Below are 14,187 nucleotides of genomic sequence, written 5' to 3'. Positions count from 1 at the left end.
AGCCCACGCCTAATGAGTATGCAGGTAAGTGATGTTAATGGGAATGTTGAGTACTCTTAGAGGCTTCCATCTGCAAAGGGTAACATTTCAGGGCTGATCCAGACAAACAGGTGAACAGACCTATTCATGTCAATTTGGTCTTGTCCTTCATTTGTGGACTAATTTAGGAATTTATGTAATTATTTAAAGTTAAGTACAGTTTCAATTGCTTTGTTGGATTTGGGCTATAGTTTAGCTGAGCTAAACAAGGAAACAAGATCAAAGTCTTCAAAATAAATAGAAGGAAAAGTAAATAGAAGGAAAACTAGAGGTACTTGATATACTAGTACATATGATTATGCTGTCTAATCTCTAGCTACTTTAAATATCAATGGATAAGACCATTAAAAAGCTCAAAAGTTTGAAGAATTATACTCTTATTCTGTTAGTAGTCTATAATATGATGTAGTTTGTCTTGCTGAATGTTATCATGCTTTAACATGGGTTAAAATGCAAATTGGAAACACAGTTTCCTGTTAAGATTTTTAACAAAGCCAGATCTGATTGGTAGCAATTTATCTCTAAGTGCAGAGACATGGCAGGAAAGTCTCCAAGTTAATGCCTTTGCAAAGAAAAGGAGGCTGGGGTATCTCATGTATAAACTGCAGCTCATACATGACCATCTGTAAAAATTATAGCAACACAGTACATAGGGATAATCTTGAGTGCTGCAAAATAGAGGGACACCACGTGTGCTCCCTGCAATTGTTCCCAAATCTAGCATGCTTGTCATATTTTTTATTTTTAAAGTTAGCTGTCCTGGGTTGGTGTTGTGTCTGCTCCTCTCCTGCCCCCACACCTCTCTGTCTGCATGGAGCTGCCGCCGGTGCCCTTTTCCCCCCCTCGGGGGTGGTGGTGCCCCGGGGCTGTGCTGCTTGGCTTGCTCGGCTGCCCGGCTGCTGCTTGCTGCTGCTTGCTGCCCGCTTGCTAGCTACCCCGGCCGCTGCCCCGCTGCTTCTGCCCTGCTGCTTCTGCCCCTCTGCTGCTGCCCTGTTGCTGCTGCTGCTGCTTTCCCCCCCCCCCCCTCTCTCCTTCAGCTCCAAGATCTGTACCGGCTCCGGACGGGACCTGAGCATCAGAGACTGCCTCCGGAGCCTGCCCAAGAAGCTTCTCGCCCTTCCCAGCAGCGACCGTCTCTCACTTCGGTGAAAACATTTCTTTTGTCATCTGGGATTGTACTTTCCTGTTGCTGGGAAGTGTTTTTCTTGTGTTTGTTAATAAATTTTTTCCACTTTTTCTGGTTTCCACGTACGGGCCACCAAATTATATGTCCAAGTTTAGGACAAAACTGGGGGAAGCCTCCAAAGGAGCCCCCCAGAGAATAAACCCCCCTTACAATTCCTCCCCCCCCCCACTGGGCTCGGAAAGAATTTTACTCGGGGGGAAAAGTGGAAAAAATCTATTTATTAACAAACACAAGAAAAACACTTCCCAGCAACAGGAAAGTACAATCCCAGATGACAAAAGAAATGTTTTCACCGAAGTGAGAGACGGTCGCTGCTGGGAAGGGCGAGAAGCTTCTTGGGCAGGCTCCGGAGGCAGTCTCTGATGCTCAGGTCCCGTCCGGAGCCGGTACAGATCTTTGAACTGAAGGAGAGAGGAGGGGGGAAAGCAGCAGCCGGAGCAGCAGCAGCAGCAGCAACAGGGCAGCAGCAGCCGCGGGGGCAGAAGCAGTGGGGCAGAAGCAGCGGGGCAGAAGCAGCGGGCAGCAAGCAGCAGCAAGCAGCAGCCGGGCAGCCGAGCAAGCCAAGCAGCACAGCCCCGGGGCACCACCACCCCCGAGGGGGGGAAAAGGGCAACGGCGGCAGCTCCATGCAGACAGAGAGGTGTGGGGGCAGGAGAGGAGCAGACACAACACCAACCCAGGACATTAGCATATTTAAAGGAGAAAGAATTAGTTTTGTTACTACCAAAAATTATGATCCACAATCAAAATTTTGATCATCTATGCAAATCTTGAGGTACAGTGTCATTGAATGGTCATCTTAGATGTATCAGACTATTAGGACCCCGAACATGATGTGCTAACTCCTCGCAGTGTAAGGATATTAATACTGCCTTTAACTCTTCTGTTCCCCTAAGTATACTTTGTAAATTTTCCTGTATATGTTTTAAGGCAGCAGATCCCCATAGTTATGGTGATTTTATATGTGGAAGCATTCTAGGTGGAGATATTTGTAATTTTGCTCATGCCTGAAGAGTATAATACTCAAAGACAGCTCTTGGACAAATAAGAATGGTAAGATTTTTCATGATTGCTTTAGTTAAATTAAGTTACTTAAGTTTAGTTAAATTAATTTAGTTAATAATGTAAATTAAGTGAACATAGTTAAGTGAGCGTATGTTCTGAACACTTCATGGTAATGGAGTGCTGTTGGATGATTATAGGATTTGGAACCAATGAATATTCTGCGTCTCTTCCATGATAAAATCTACCCAGCAAGAAAAGGGTTTGCCACTGAGTGTGCCAGCATGCTGATATGTCGTTAGTTTTGGGAGTTGTTGGATGCTGTTGATGGTTAATATTCTGTGCTTGTATATTCTATGCATCTGTGCACACAGTATGTGACATGGACTTCTTTTGATGCAATGGATTGATTAGAGTTCCATGGACAGGTTTCCTAAATAAAAGCATTTGGTATTTTAGTGGAAATAGTAAACTGAAACACAAACATTCTGATCTCTCTTCTAACACTGTTGGTTTAAAGCTTATTTAAAAAAAAATACTCAAATGTTGCTTGCTTAAAAATATTTTATACATGGAGAAAAATATTTTTTAATTATTACTGTAGTTTATCTGATTTCAAGATGCAAGTTTTTTCTGTTCTTTTATATTGACACATCTACATATTGTAAGACCATGTTAAAATTTACATGAAGTTGCATCAGAATAAGATTTTGTCCCATCTTTCACAACTCTTTACTAAACTACTCATCATATTACTGAATATGTCTCATTTTGAGGACTATAGAAGCATCCTGGACTTGGTGTTGTTACCACTAGATTTTCATGTTAAACTAATGAATTTCAGTAAATTGTTAGTGTTTAGATGATCTTTATATTCCTTCTAGATGAATTCTTTACTATCCTTAGGTCTAGTATGCTGGACACCTTAATTGTTTTGAGACTTCCATCAGTGATTCAGCTGAAATAGGGCAGGGAGTTGGGGGAAGCACAAGTGTGTCGTGGCATAACTCAGATGCAGAAGCAAGGGTAAGTTTGGGAAAAGTTAACAGTGTGTTGACAAGGCAATTTTTTTTAAGAACAAAAAGCCTTCTCTAGCATCAGAATAAAAATTGAAGGAAAAAGTGAGAGACAATAGGAAGGACCAAAGGACCAACCTTTTGGAAAATTTTCCCTAAACTAGTGTGAATTCTGATGGCAATTGGAAGCCTGTGATAATAAATACTATGGCACTTGGTAAAACTCTTTGCTTCTAATTGGCTAAGGAATGATTTAGAAACATAAATCATATTTACTTTCTATGGTTCAGCTATACCTGATATCTTAATCTTTTTTTAAAAAAAGTTTATGTTAGGAGGACTGACTTCTTTAGGGTTTATAAAAGTGTTAGGAGCCAAGATTTAAACTTGGCAGGAAGTTGAAGGAAGTTTATTTCTGTATTGTGATTGGATATTCTGCTAATTAAAAAAAAAACAAAACCAAAACCACAACCAAAGCAAAAAACCTGAATGTTATTGTGAACTCTCAGTTTAAATGTGTTTAATAAACACAAGGACTCCATGTGCATTATGCATTCTGTCTCCTCACAGTCACAGGTTCTAATAGTGCTGAAAGCAGAGGCTCTTTCTCCTCTGCTTCTCCTGGTAGCATCCAAGGATTGAGGTAAGGAGCCTGGGGAAGGGACTGGTGAAGGATGCAAAAGTGTGGTGAACAGTAGGTAGGTACATGGAAGAATCACAAAGGTTGAGTGAACAAAAGAGGAATACCAGTATAGAGAATGGGACAGCAACAAGATGGGAGCAGATTATTGTTAACAAGGAGTGGCTGAAGGTAGCATGTAAAGATGAAGGCAATGAGGAAAGCAGATAAGAAGCATTTAAAGAGATGAGATGAGAAGAGATGAGAAGAGATGAGATGAGATGAGATGAGATGAGATGAGATGAGATGAGATGAGATGAGATGAGATGAGATGAGATGAGATGAGATGAGATGAAAAGCAAAAAGGCAGGACACCTAAAATAAGCCAGATTTGTTCACACTATTTCTTTATCCTCCCATTGCATTCTTATCAAGCAAATGCCATCAGTAAGATTCTTTAGAAAGATGGATATTTCCATTAATTTTAAGCAGGAGATCTACAGAAAATAACATTTATTGGTCTCTGAAGTCCCCAAATACATATGCTGTATAGTCCTCAGGAATGCTAATATTTTCTTGTCAGAAGCACTGTCTTATGAGATGACCTGATGTTTGTTTTTGTGGTGGTTATTGCCTGCACACATCTTCATCATCTAACAATGATTTCACTGTGCCACATTGTTCAGTGTGAAACGCATGAAATGTATTATGTTGAGTCAGACTTGCTAAAAGTCTATGAATTTTGTTTGGGTAGATAATTTTTTTTTACTTTTTTAGTAAAAAAAATTTTTTTAGTAAAATTTTCTTCTATCTATATTTATGGATCTTTTTACAAATAGTAGTGGTTGAACCTCTCTTTTTCCTCCATTCCAAAGTTATCCATATGTGCATATTTATGAATTACAATTTACTCTTTTTGACTATTCCAAATCCAGTTTATTCCATTTATATATTGGGGGATGCCTTATTTCCTAAATTAAGTTTCATTTTGGGGCTGTCACAACCAGCTTAAAACCAGAATAGCAGAATACACTTTCAGGGTCATGAATGTAACACTTTAAAAATACTGATTACTAGTAAAGATAAATATTTAATGTAATTACTGTTTGTAGGGAGGAAGAATACTGAAAGTAGCTGAATGTCCACGTGTTCTTCAGTTATGTTCTCAGTAACAGATGGCTGAAGAATAAATATATTTTTCCTAGTGTAGTGCCTGTTTAGTTTTCATGCTCTGCAGTTTCACTTCTGGAAATATATTTGGATCAGATTAGAGGACAAATTCATATCTCTCAAAAGCCCACACAGGCACTAGGCAAAGGTATTGGGATGAGCATTTACTTATTCATGCCAGTGGAGCTGCAAGTTGAAGTCACAGAAGCTGGAGGTCTACCTCAGGACATTAATTACCTAGAGATGTTAAAGTCTGTGGCTTCCCCTTTTAGGTCTCATACATGCATAGAACAAAGGAATTGCTTTCAGAGCTTTAACTAGACACTAAAAAATCTTTTTCAGGAATGGTATTTTTTCATCATGCATTTGAGTTAGGTGAGTCTTTAGATTGCCAAAACTTTATATAGCTGATGTCTTGACCTTAACTCATTAAAAACAAATTTATTTTGATGCTGTTCATTTTTTTCTGATTTATACAAATAATCGCACAGTTACTTTTTGGTCTCAATTCAATCTGAAGTGTAAGGTGTAAATTTTTTTATTATTATGAAAATTTTAAAAACCTGATTTTTACCCACGGTTACAGTGTACTCTTAATTATTTTTTTCTCCTGTTTTTTGTTTCTTGGAGGTTTTGGGAAGTTGATTATGCAAACAGCCACAGGCTTTTCTTCATTTATTGATTTTGCATTTTTCTTATATGATTTGCTGGACTTCTTTACAGAATATTAGCTATTCTGAATCATGGGGGGAAAAAAACATGTTGGCTTATGGTGGTATTTCATAATTGTTATAACTTGCCCCTGTAAGCAAGGGTAACTGAGGTTCTTGCTAATAGATTCCTTTGAGTAGGAATGAGAGTGGAACCACACTGAATGATTAGTTTTATATATATATATATCTATATATATATATACACACATGTATGGCAGGTTTATTTTAAATCAGTTGGGTTGCAATGGAAAGGAGGTATGTAGCCATGTTGGTTATTATCACTTATAGAAATGTAACCAAGTATGAAGATATCACATAAGAAAATACAGAGAATGGATAAGAATAGAGAGTGAAGTGAGACTTAATTGTTGCAATTTCAATGTCTTGTCTGGAGTGATAGTCACAGTCTTGCTCTGATATACAGTCAGGTTCAGGTGAGAGCATCCAGGGTACTGCCCCTGAGGCAAGAGTTTAGCATGGTCTGTTACAACCCTGTGGATCATGTGCAGACTTCTGGTGGAAGGCCCCAGAAATTAGTCTGGGCACTCTCTGGGGGGCTTTGATGGTTTACGACACCTAAAGCATGTGCCTGTTACATCACTGTAGCTGAGCCAGTTATGTCCCATCAGAAGGGATGTATGCCTTCAGGCCTATGTGGAAGTATGAGTGTCCCAATATCTTCCATGGAGGGGAATTTTACACCTGAGCCAGTTATGTAAGGAAGAACATTGCCATGATAAAAAGCGCTATTACGCTTTGCAGAATCTGCTTCTTATGAGCCTTTTCCCTTACTTGGCTCAAAACCCAGCTTGCTGCTAAACAGAAGTTGGTTTGTAGTGATCATCCTCCAGTGGAGTGTGCACCCCTTCTGTGCCTGTACTGCAATTATGCAGTTGAGACGTTTCACCACCACACACCCAAAACCTCTCCCCCTCTCCTTCCAATAGGGAGTGCAAACCTGGCCTTAGCAAAGCACCTGCTGCTTTTGCAAATGAATGGTTGGGACATTAACCCCTAACATTTCAGTCTCTCAAAATATAGAGATCATGCTGTGTCACGGGTACTTCTGATTCAGCTAAAAACTATTCTCTGTGAATGCAGGCATGCAGACTTGCATTATATATATGTATGTATGTATGTATGTATAAAGAAGAAAGTATTTTTAGTTTGTTTGGGATTTTTATACTGTGAAGAACTGATTCCTAAAGCACTCTAGTTTCATATTTACTTTAAGAGTAGATTTGAAAAAAATTCAGGACCAAATTTATAGTGAGATGTATCTTTGTTAATGCAATAGTTTTTTTTAAATTTAAATTGGCTAAGAAAAATAGTGATCTAAAGGATATTAATTCTCTTAGTTTTAAGAAAGAAAAGGATCACTCTTAAGTTATTTTTGAATTTCTAGTAATTAAAATGTTGTGCCAGATCTCTTGATTACTTTTCAATAGTTATTAACTGCTTGCAGATTACCAATTATCTCAGATAATTATTCAGTGACTTAGATAACTAAATGGAACTTCTGAACTGGCTGAACTCTGAGAACCACTCATCAATCCCATTCTTTTTATTCCAGTAAAACTCTACTGCAAGCCAAAGAAAACAAACTTTTATTGGAGTCAAGAATTACAGATATTGATGGTTAGGTTCCATTCCATCACTAAGATCTTTAAAATAGCTTTTATTTATCAATGTTTTCCATCTTCATTTTGCTTTTCTAGTACTCCATAAGCAGCCAAGAGAAGTGTGCCTTTGTTTGCTGGAACTTGGAAGAATTGCAGCAAGGTAGGTGAAAATATTTGAAGACCAATGAAATATTTGCTATTGACAGCAGGGGCTCCTGACAGACATATTAAATCAATACATCTCAAGCTAACTTTTGTGCTCATTAGGTTCAAATAAAATGTTTGTTTTGATGTCACTCTTGAGGGCAGGTGTTAACAAATATTACAAAATCTCTGTACCTCAATAAAGATGCTTTTGGCTATCCTTGTATTAGCAGAGGAAGGGTTTGAGATTTTTTTTTTCTATAAAGCTTTGAGCCATTTCTCCTTCTAAAGTCAGATGTCTCTATAACAACTGTAATTTAATTAAGTTTCCTGGTAATAAGTTGATATTCACATGACCTAAATCTGACCAAGATGATTCCAGCTGTGCTGGACTTCCAGTACAATGTAATGTTGTCTTTGACATCAAGACAAAGACTTTTGCTAAACAATCAAAATTAGAGTGACTAGAATGTGATTTTTTTCCCCCTTTTTTGCAGATGCAGATTTAACCAGCGTAGGGCATAAGATTTACTGAAAAATACATGAGCAGCATCACTGCTGCCCAGTCTTGCATGCAAACTGCAGTTACGTTCATCTGTGTGTGTCAAACTGGAGTACCTTGCTATTCAGATAGTTTCATTACTTTCAGAAGAATTCCTGTAGTAGCAATCAAGGTGAAGGAGACCCCTATTTATTCCTAGTTTAAGAACTAGTATTGGCTGTATTAAAATTGCATAATGTGTATTTGTATTTTGTGAATGAACTCACATAGAAAGCTAGAAATTTTTCTCATGGTCAAGTTTCAGAAAAACCCATATTGTCAACAAAAGCTTGCATAGGAACAGCAATGATCAAAAAATAGTGATTTCAGGGGTTCAATTATTTTGTTATCTCTAGAACTTGGGCTCAAATGGCAGATTGTTTTAGCTTCCCACAAAGAAGAAAGCATTTTGATCTGCAGATGCATAATGAACTAAATTTTAATGAATCCTAATTTACCTGAGCAAACAAACCCTGCTTTCAATACAGCTTGAACACAGGCCTACCAGTACCCAAAGACCCTATGCCTGGGGCATAATTGTCAGGTTATCTGCCCCAATTGGTTACTTTATAGTATGCAACTTCCTCAGATCATGCATGTTTCTGGTTGGGGAATGTTGGATTCTGCTAAAGTTGGCTGAGTTAGATTAATCTCATTTTGCAGTGAGATTTGATGTCTCAATAAATTTACAAGAGGATGTGTCACGGTATGAGTTGGGTTTGCCAACCTCAATATATTTAATTTCTTTTAGAGACAGGACCCAGGAGTAGAGACAAGGCAGGCTTAAAACTTAAAAAGGTAGAATAAGAAATTTATTAATAACACAAAAAAAAATATTTCAGAATAAGACTCCTAGATTGTTCCCTCCTCCCCTTCATTCCACATTTCTTATCAACAAACATACAGAGAACACTTCAGTCAGTTATACATCCAAACAATCATTTCAGTTTACTTAAGAGAGAAAAGTCCCTTTTTTAGTTATGGCTTAGGGGATGTCTTCACCTTCACAATCCACATCTGCCCAGGAAAATATTGCAGATTATGACTCTCCTCTCATTCTTTCACAGTCCTTCCAGAGCTGTGCTATGGGTTATGTTTCACACTTGGGGTACCACTTTTAAAGGCAGGCTGCTGAAAAACAAAATTCTCTTCATCTCCTTCACTATCAAATGTCTCTGTTCATAATCCAGTCCCAGAACAGAGAGAGCTCCATTTCCCCAAGGCAAAAAGTCTTCTTCTCAAGCATCCAAACCTCCCCAAGTATATGTCACAGTTTAAAGGAATTTTAGTGAAGTCACAATCCCCTTAGCCCACAAAAAAGGGTTTTCAGCTACCTATCAGTTGCATCTTTTCAATCTCTTCCCACCAGGAACTTTATCTTCATTCCACTGACCTCTGTAGTCTCCATGCTTCATTTCTTCTCATCCAGGGAAGCTCAGGAGATCGAGGATCTTATCCAGGCATATTGAAGTTAAAATTGTATCCAGATCATGAAGAAACAACATGGGCAGCTGGAGGCCTCTTCTCTCAGAACGAGGAGGGGAGGGGGGAAGGGAGAGCCTTTGGTGGCTCTCCGATCCCCCCTGCTCGGCCATGCCACGTGGAGAGGGGAGCCTGGGCTGCGCGGAGCCGCCCGGAGCCATGCGGTCAGGGAGGGGGGGCAGGGACCATGCGGCTGGGCCGTGCCCCCCCATCAAGCCGAGGCCGGGGTCCCAAGCCGGACCCCCCGCAGAGCCGGGGTGCTGGGCCGGGCCCCAGGCCGAGTCCGGAGCTAGGCCATAGCCCCAGCCAGGGACCACCACCCCTCCAGAGGCTGGAAGCCGAAAGAGAGCAGTCAGCTTAATCCACTGCAATTTGTGAAAGCGAAACAACCTCTAATTGGTTTCCCGAGCTGTCCATCACCAAATCAGCTCTCTGATTGGTGCCAGCAGCTCACAGGGGAAGCTCTCAGAGACAGGAGAGCCCCTCCCACTCCCCAGCCTCATGGAGCTTACCCTGAGGTGAATCCACCCCTCCCCCCAGCACGTGAAACCAACACAGGATGAAAATAGACTCTTATCCTTTATATTTGTCTTAAGCTTCCATGTCTCAGACGCTTTCTGTTCCAGACATGAAAAGAGGTATTGAACAAGTAAATAAGCCATGTTTTCATTTATTATGCATATCTATCCGTTTACCCTTAAAATATTTGTACTTTATTTTTTTTATTTATAATACATAAATATTACCATATATCATTCATGATTATTTTATATATTGTGTTTCTGTTTCTGTATTTATGTTCCTTTATTTTAATTTTTTTTATAGCTTAGGAGTCAGATAACATGTCTGTCAACTTTTTCCTGCTCTAGTATCTCTTCAAAAAAAACAAGCCCCCATTTATAATCTTGTGTGCTTCCAAGGTACACAAAAACTGAAGTGGGATGTCAGGTTAATCAAATTGAAAGCCAAATATATGATGCCCATTTTGCCTGAGCTGTGGTAAACTAGAACTGTATGGGAAAGGAGAATTGATACTTGCCTTCATTAAGTGTAGGAAAGAGCACATTAAAGTGACATTGCTGTGCTGCTTTAAACAAGAGAGAAGTAAGATGTATGCTTCGTAAAGAAACTGGGTCTGTTGGCAGTCTTAGGGATTTGCTTTCCAGAACAGGAGCTGCAGAGATCTTTGAAAAAGTTCCTCAGACTGTTTTTAAAGAACAAAAAGAATAAGAGACACTGAAGAAATTTAGAAGCAGAAAGAAATGTTCAAAGTGGCATGAAGGACTCAGGTCCTTCAAGGACTCAGCTTTTGGCACACTTTACCCAGCTAGATTACTGTTAGTCTTCAGGGTCTGTAACTCCTGTAAGTCAACCTAAGCTTTTTTATTTAATGCAAATATACTTGTGATTGAGGCACAAGTGAGGAAGAATGAGGATTGCTTGAGGAGGCATTAAATTGAGCTCTGTTCTGCTGAACTTGAACTTGTATTCAACAGATAGGGGAGACAGGTGATAATTTACCTTTGCTTTAGTAATGCTTTTATCATGTTATTTCATAATGTCCTCTTAGATTAGGGACAGATGGACTTGCATGGATGCACAGTGAATGGGAAACTGGTGTAACCACTTGGCTCAAAGAGTGGCAGTTCAAAGATATTAATAAAAATACAATTGCCTGATAAATTATCTTGAATTTAATTTCTTTATGAAAACAAAGTTCTGAAATTGTCTGCAAAGCTTCAATAGTTAAAATGAGCCCTTCTGTCACTGGCAGATGTTATGTGGATACAGTGAGATTTATGAGAGAAATCTCCTACAGGGTGGAATTAACCACTGACAAGGCACAGGACTATTGCAGTGGGTTGCATAGGTCCAACATCCTCCCTAAGTATTTCAAGGTCAGAGATTTTACAATGGAAAACAACTAAAATATTTTTTCTGCATGAAGAATGAAGTTCTTGTGTTACTGTTAATCTCTGTGGGGTTAAACAACCCTCACTGGTCTTTTGGACTTACTATTGAGCAATTTCAAGGGCTTTCTGCTATTGTATTCCATTTTACCTTGATAAAAATGGAAAGAGGTGCTCTAAGACATCTAACAGAGATCATGTTACAGTCCAATGCTGCTTCACGGGTAGTTGTGAGAAGCTAGGCTAAAAAGGAGCAGAAAAGGAAATGCTCAGCATACCTTCCCAGAATTTGCACCTCTACCCCTCTCAGAAAAGATGTGGGCTTTACAATTTCAGCTTTCCAGCAGCTTTGCTTCGGGTTCATACATTTTTCAACTCTTCATCAGAGGAATTTAGAATACTGGAAATACAGGGAACTTTAAAATTCTGTCACTAACACATAATGTAGAAACTATGAAAAGTCATAGAAGCAAAGAACCAATATTTCTGACAGTGGAAGAGTTTTATATGATGAGTAAGGCTGTATGCAGGAGTAGGCTTAGAGCCCAGTGGGAATTAAATGATTTGCAGCCTGTCAGCATCTGCAGACATACAGGAAGTAAATAGATTGTATATAAGTGCTTGCTTCAATGTTGGCTGACTTTTCATTAGGCAGACTGTGCCAGTTAGAAGCCAGTACAAGCAGAGATTTGGTTCTTGGTTTACTTTCTATTAATTTACAAGGCAGTAGTATGACTCAATTAAATATTACCAGAAAAATGCAACAGCTAGTATACGCACTTATATCTTTTCTTTGTACACTTCTAAGATCATTAATGTATTTAGCTTAAATTTTCATGACACATATTTGCCACTGCTCAATATTTTAGTGTCCAGACCTTTATTTAGATAAGTCAGTGTATAGTTCTGCATCTGAATTATGGTCTTTTCTGCTACAGAAGAAAATATTATTTCATTTGTGCAAGTAGTTTGTTATGAGAAGTCTACCTGGCATGATAACTTTTCCAAGTTGAAGTCATTCTCTGAAAAATGAACTCTGGGTGTTTTTCTGGGATTTGTTCAGTGTTGGCAGATTAAAAAAAAACCAAACAAAACCAAACCAAACCAAACCAAACAAACAAACAAAAAAAAAAAAAAAAAAAACAAAAAAAAAAAAAAAAAAAAAAACAAAAAAAAACAACAAACAAAAAACCAGAAGGGGATTATCAGTAATTAGGAAAATGGGATGCCCTTTTAGACTTCTGATTTCTGTCCAAGCTCTGCTGCTTGCTGTGAGATACTGACTCAATCACTTGCATAAAGCGTTCAAGAGATCTTTCAAAAGGACCTTTCTCTTCAAGCACTCTGTTTTGAGTTTATCCATGATGAAGTTGCATGTATTTTGTTCTAGCTGGAGCTACAAGTGTGTTGCCATTGTAAACAGAGATCTGATGACTGGCTGTCAAAAATCAATTAGTAAAAACACTAACCAGTTCTGAAGAATAGTGGCCATGTCTCAGTTTCCTTATCTATAAATTCAGTACAATAGCTGAGACCAGGAAAACCCTTAATCACTTTTAATTTGGATTTCTTTGAAAAATTCTAACACAAAGTATAAGTTGTCAAGTAATTTGAAAAAATGCTGTTTGGAACAAAAAAAATAAAATTTTTAAAAAAGCACAAATGTACTGAACTTGACTCTGTCCTGCATGGTATTGCAATTTTTGGTCTAGTGTTGTTCATAAATTATTCACCAACAGATATGGTATCAGACAGAGAATCTGAAAAAGTACCTTTATTTCCTGTAAATTTGATTGACTGAGAGACTGCATCTAAATTGTTTTTTTCCATTAATTTGAAATTATGGCAGTAATGGTTGATGCATTTTATACATGTTTATTACTGTGTGCATCATTCTGTTATTGCACACAAAGTAGAAATTTTTTCCAATGTTTTATTTTAAAATACATAATACTTTATATGGACTAATAATTTATTATTTGCATGTTTCCAAAAGGTTTGGTGTGGAACCTCCTGGATTAATAAAATTGGAAAAAGAGATTGAACAAGAGGAAACACTTTCAGCTCCCCTTCCATCTCCTTCACCATCACCCACAAAGTCTCCTGGGAAAAAGAGCACAGGGAAACTGTTGGATGATGCTGTAAGTTGTGGAAAGAAGCATCTTCCTATCTTATTGATTCTGATTTGCATTTACTTGCACAACACACAAGCTGAGTTTAACATCTCACTCTATTTTTAACATCTGTTAACTTATAGAGTCATTTGTTTTTTGACCACAATTATTTATGTCTGAAGCTTGGGGAAAAGAAAAAAGTCACACTGTGTAGGAGCTCTGCAGCTTAGCCTGGCTTTGTGCTTAGGGCCACATTCCCTTCTTATTACTCTTTTACTCCTTATTCACCGACTCCCACTTGGTGCTTTGTCTGAGGAAGGACTAAGTCAGGACAAGATTTGGCTCATATGACTTGTACTGAATGTTAACAAACACTTCTAAGATATTTCAGCCTAATTTTTAAGCTGTTCTGCATGATCCCCACATAGTAAAAAAACAAACATTGTTTTCCTCATTGTTAGAATCTTGCTTTGAATTTATTAAACTTGTTGCAGCATATTGAGTATTCATGTTTCTGGTGCAAACCTGTAAGGGTTCATTTGAAATAGCTGGAATCAGATGAAAAGGATGCATTTTGAGACCATGAAAAGGTTAAACTGGAAAAGTACAAATCTGGCCTGTAAAAAGAA

General features: G+C 38.4%; 1 protein-coding gene across 3 annotated transcripts in view; it reads left to right on the top strand.

Annotated features, from left to right (window-relative positions):
- The window catches only part of GAS2 (growth arrest specific 2), a 106,915-nt gene that overhangs the window by 49,572 nt on the left and 43,156 nt on the right, over positions 1-14,187 (top strand). For all 3 annotated transcript variants that reach the window (XM_056491997.1, XM_056491996.1, XM_056491994.1), the window contains exons 5-6: positions 7,464-7,527; positions 13,441-13,585. In XM_056491997.1, coding sequence (XP_056347972.1) covers positions 7,464-7,527; positions 13,441-13,585 — 209 coding nt within the window. The remainder of the gene's footprint in view (positions 1-7,463; positions 7,528-13,440; positions 13,586-14,187) is intronic.

Source organism: Oenanthe melanoleuca, chromosome 5 (genome assembly GCF_029582105.1).
Source record: "Oenanthe melanoleuca isolate GR-GAL-2019-014 chromosome 5, OMel1.0, whole genome shotgun sequence".
NCBI lineage: Eukaryota > Metazoa > Chordata > Aves > Passeriformes > Muscicapidae > Oenanthe > Oenanthe melanoleuca.
This window is presented reverse-complemented; position numbering and strand designations above follow the sequence as displayed.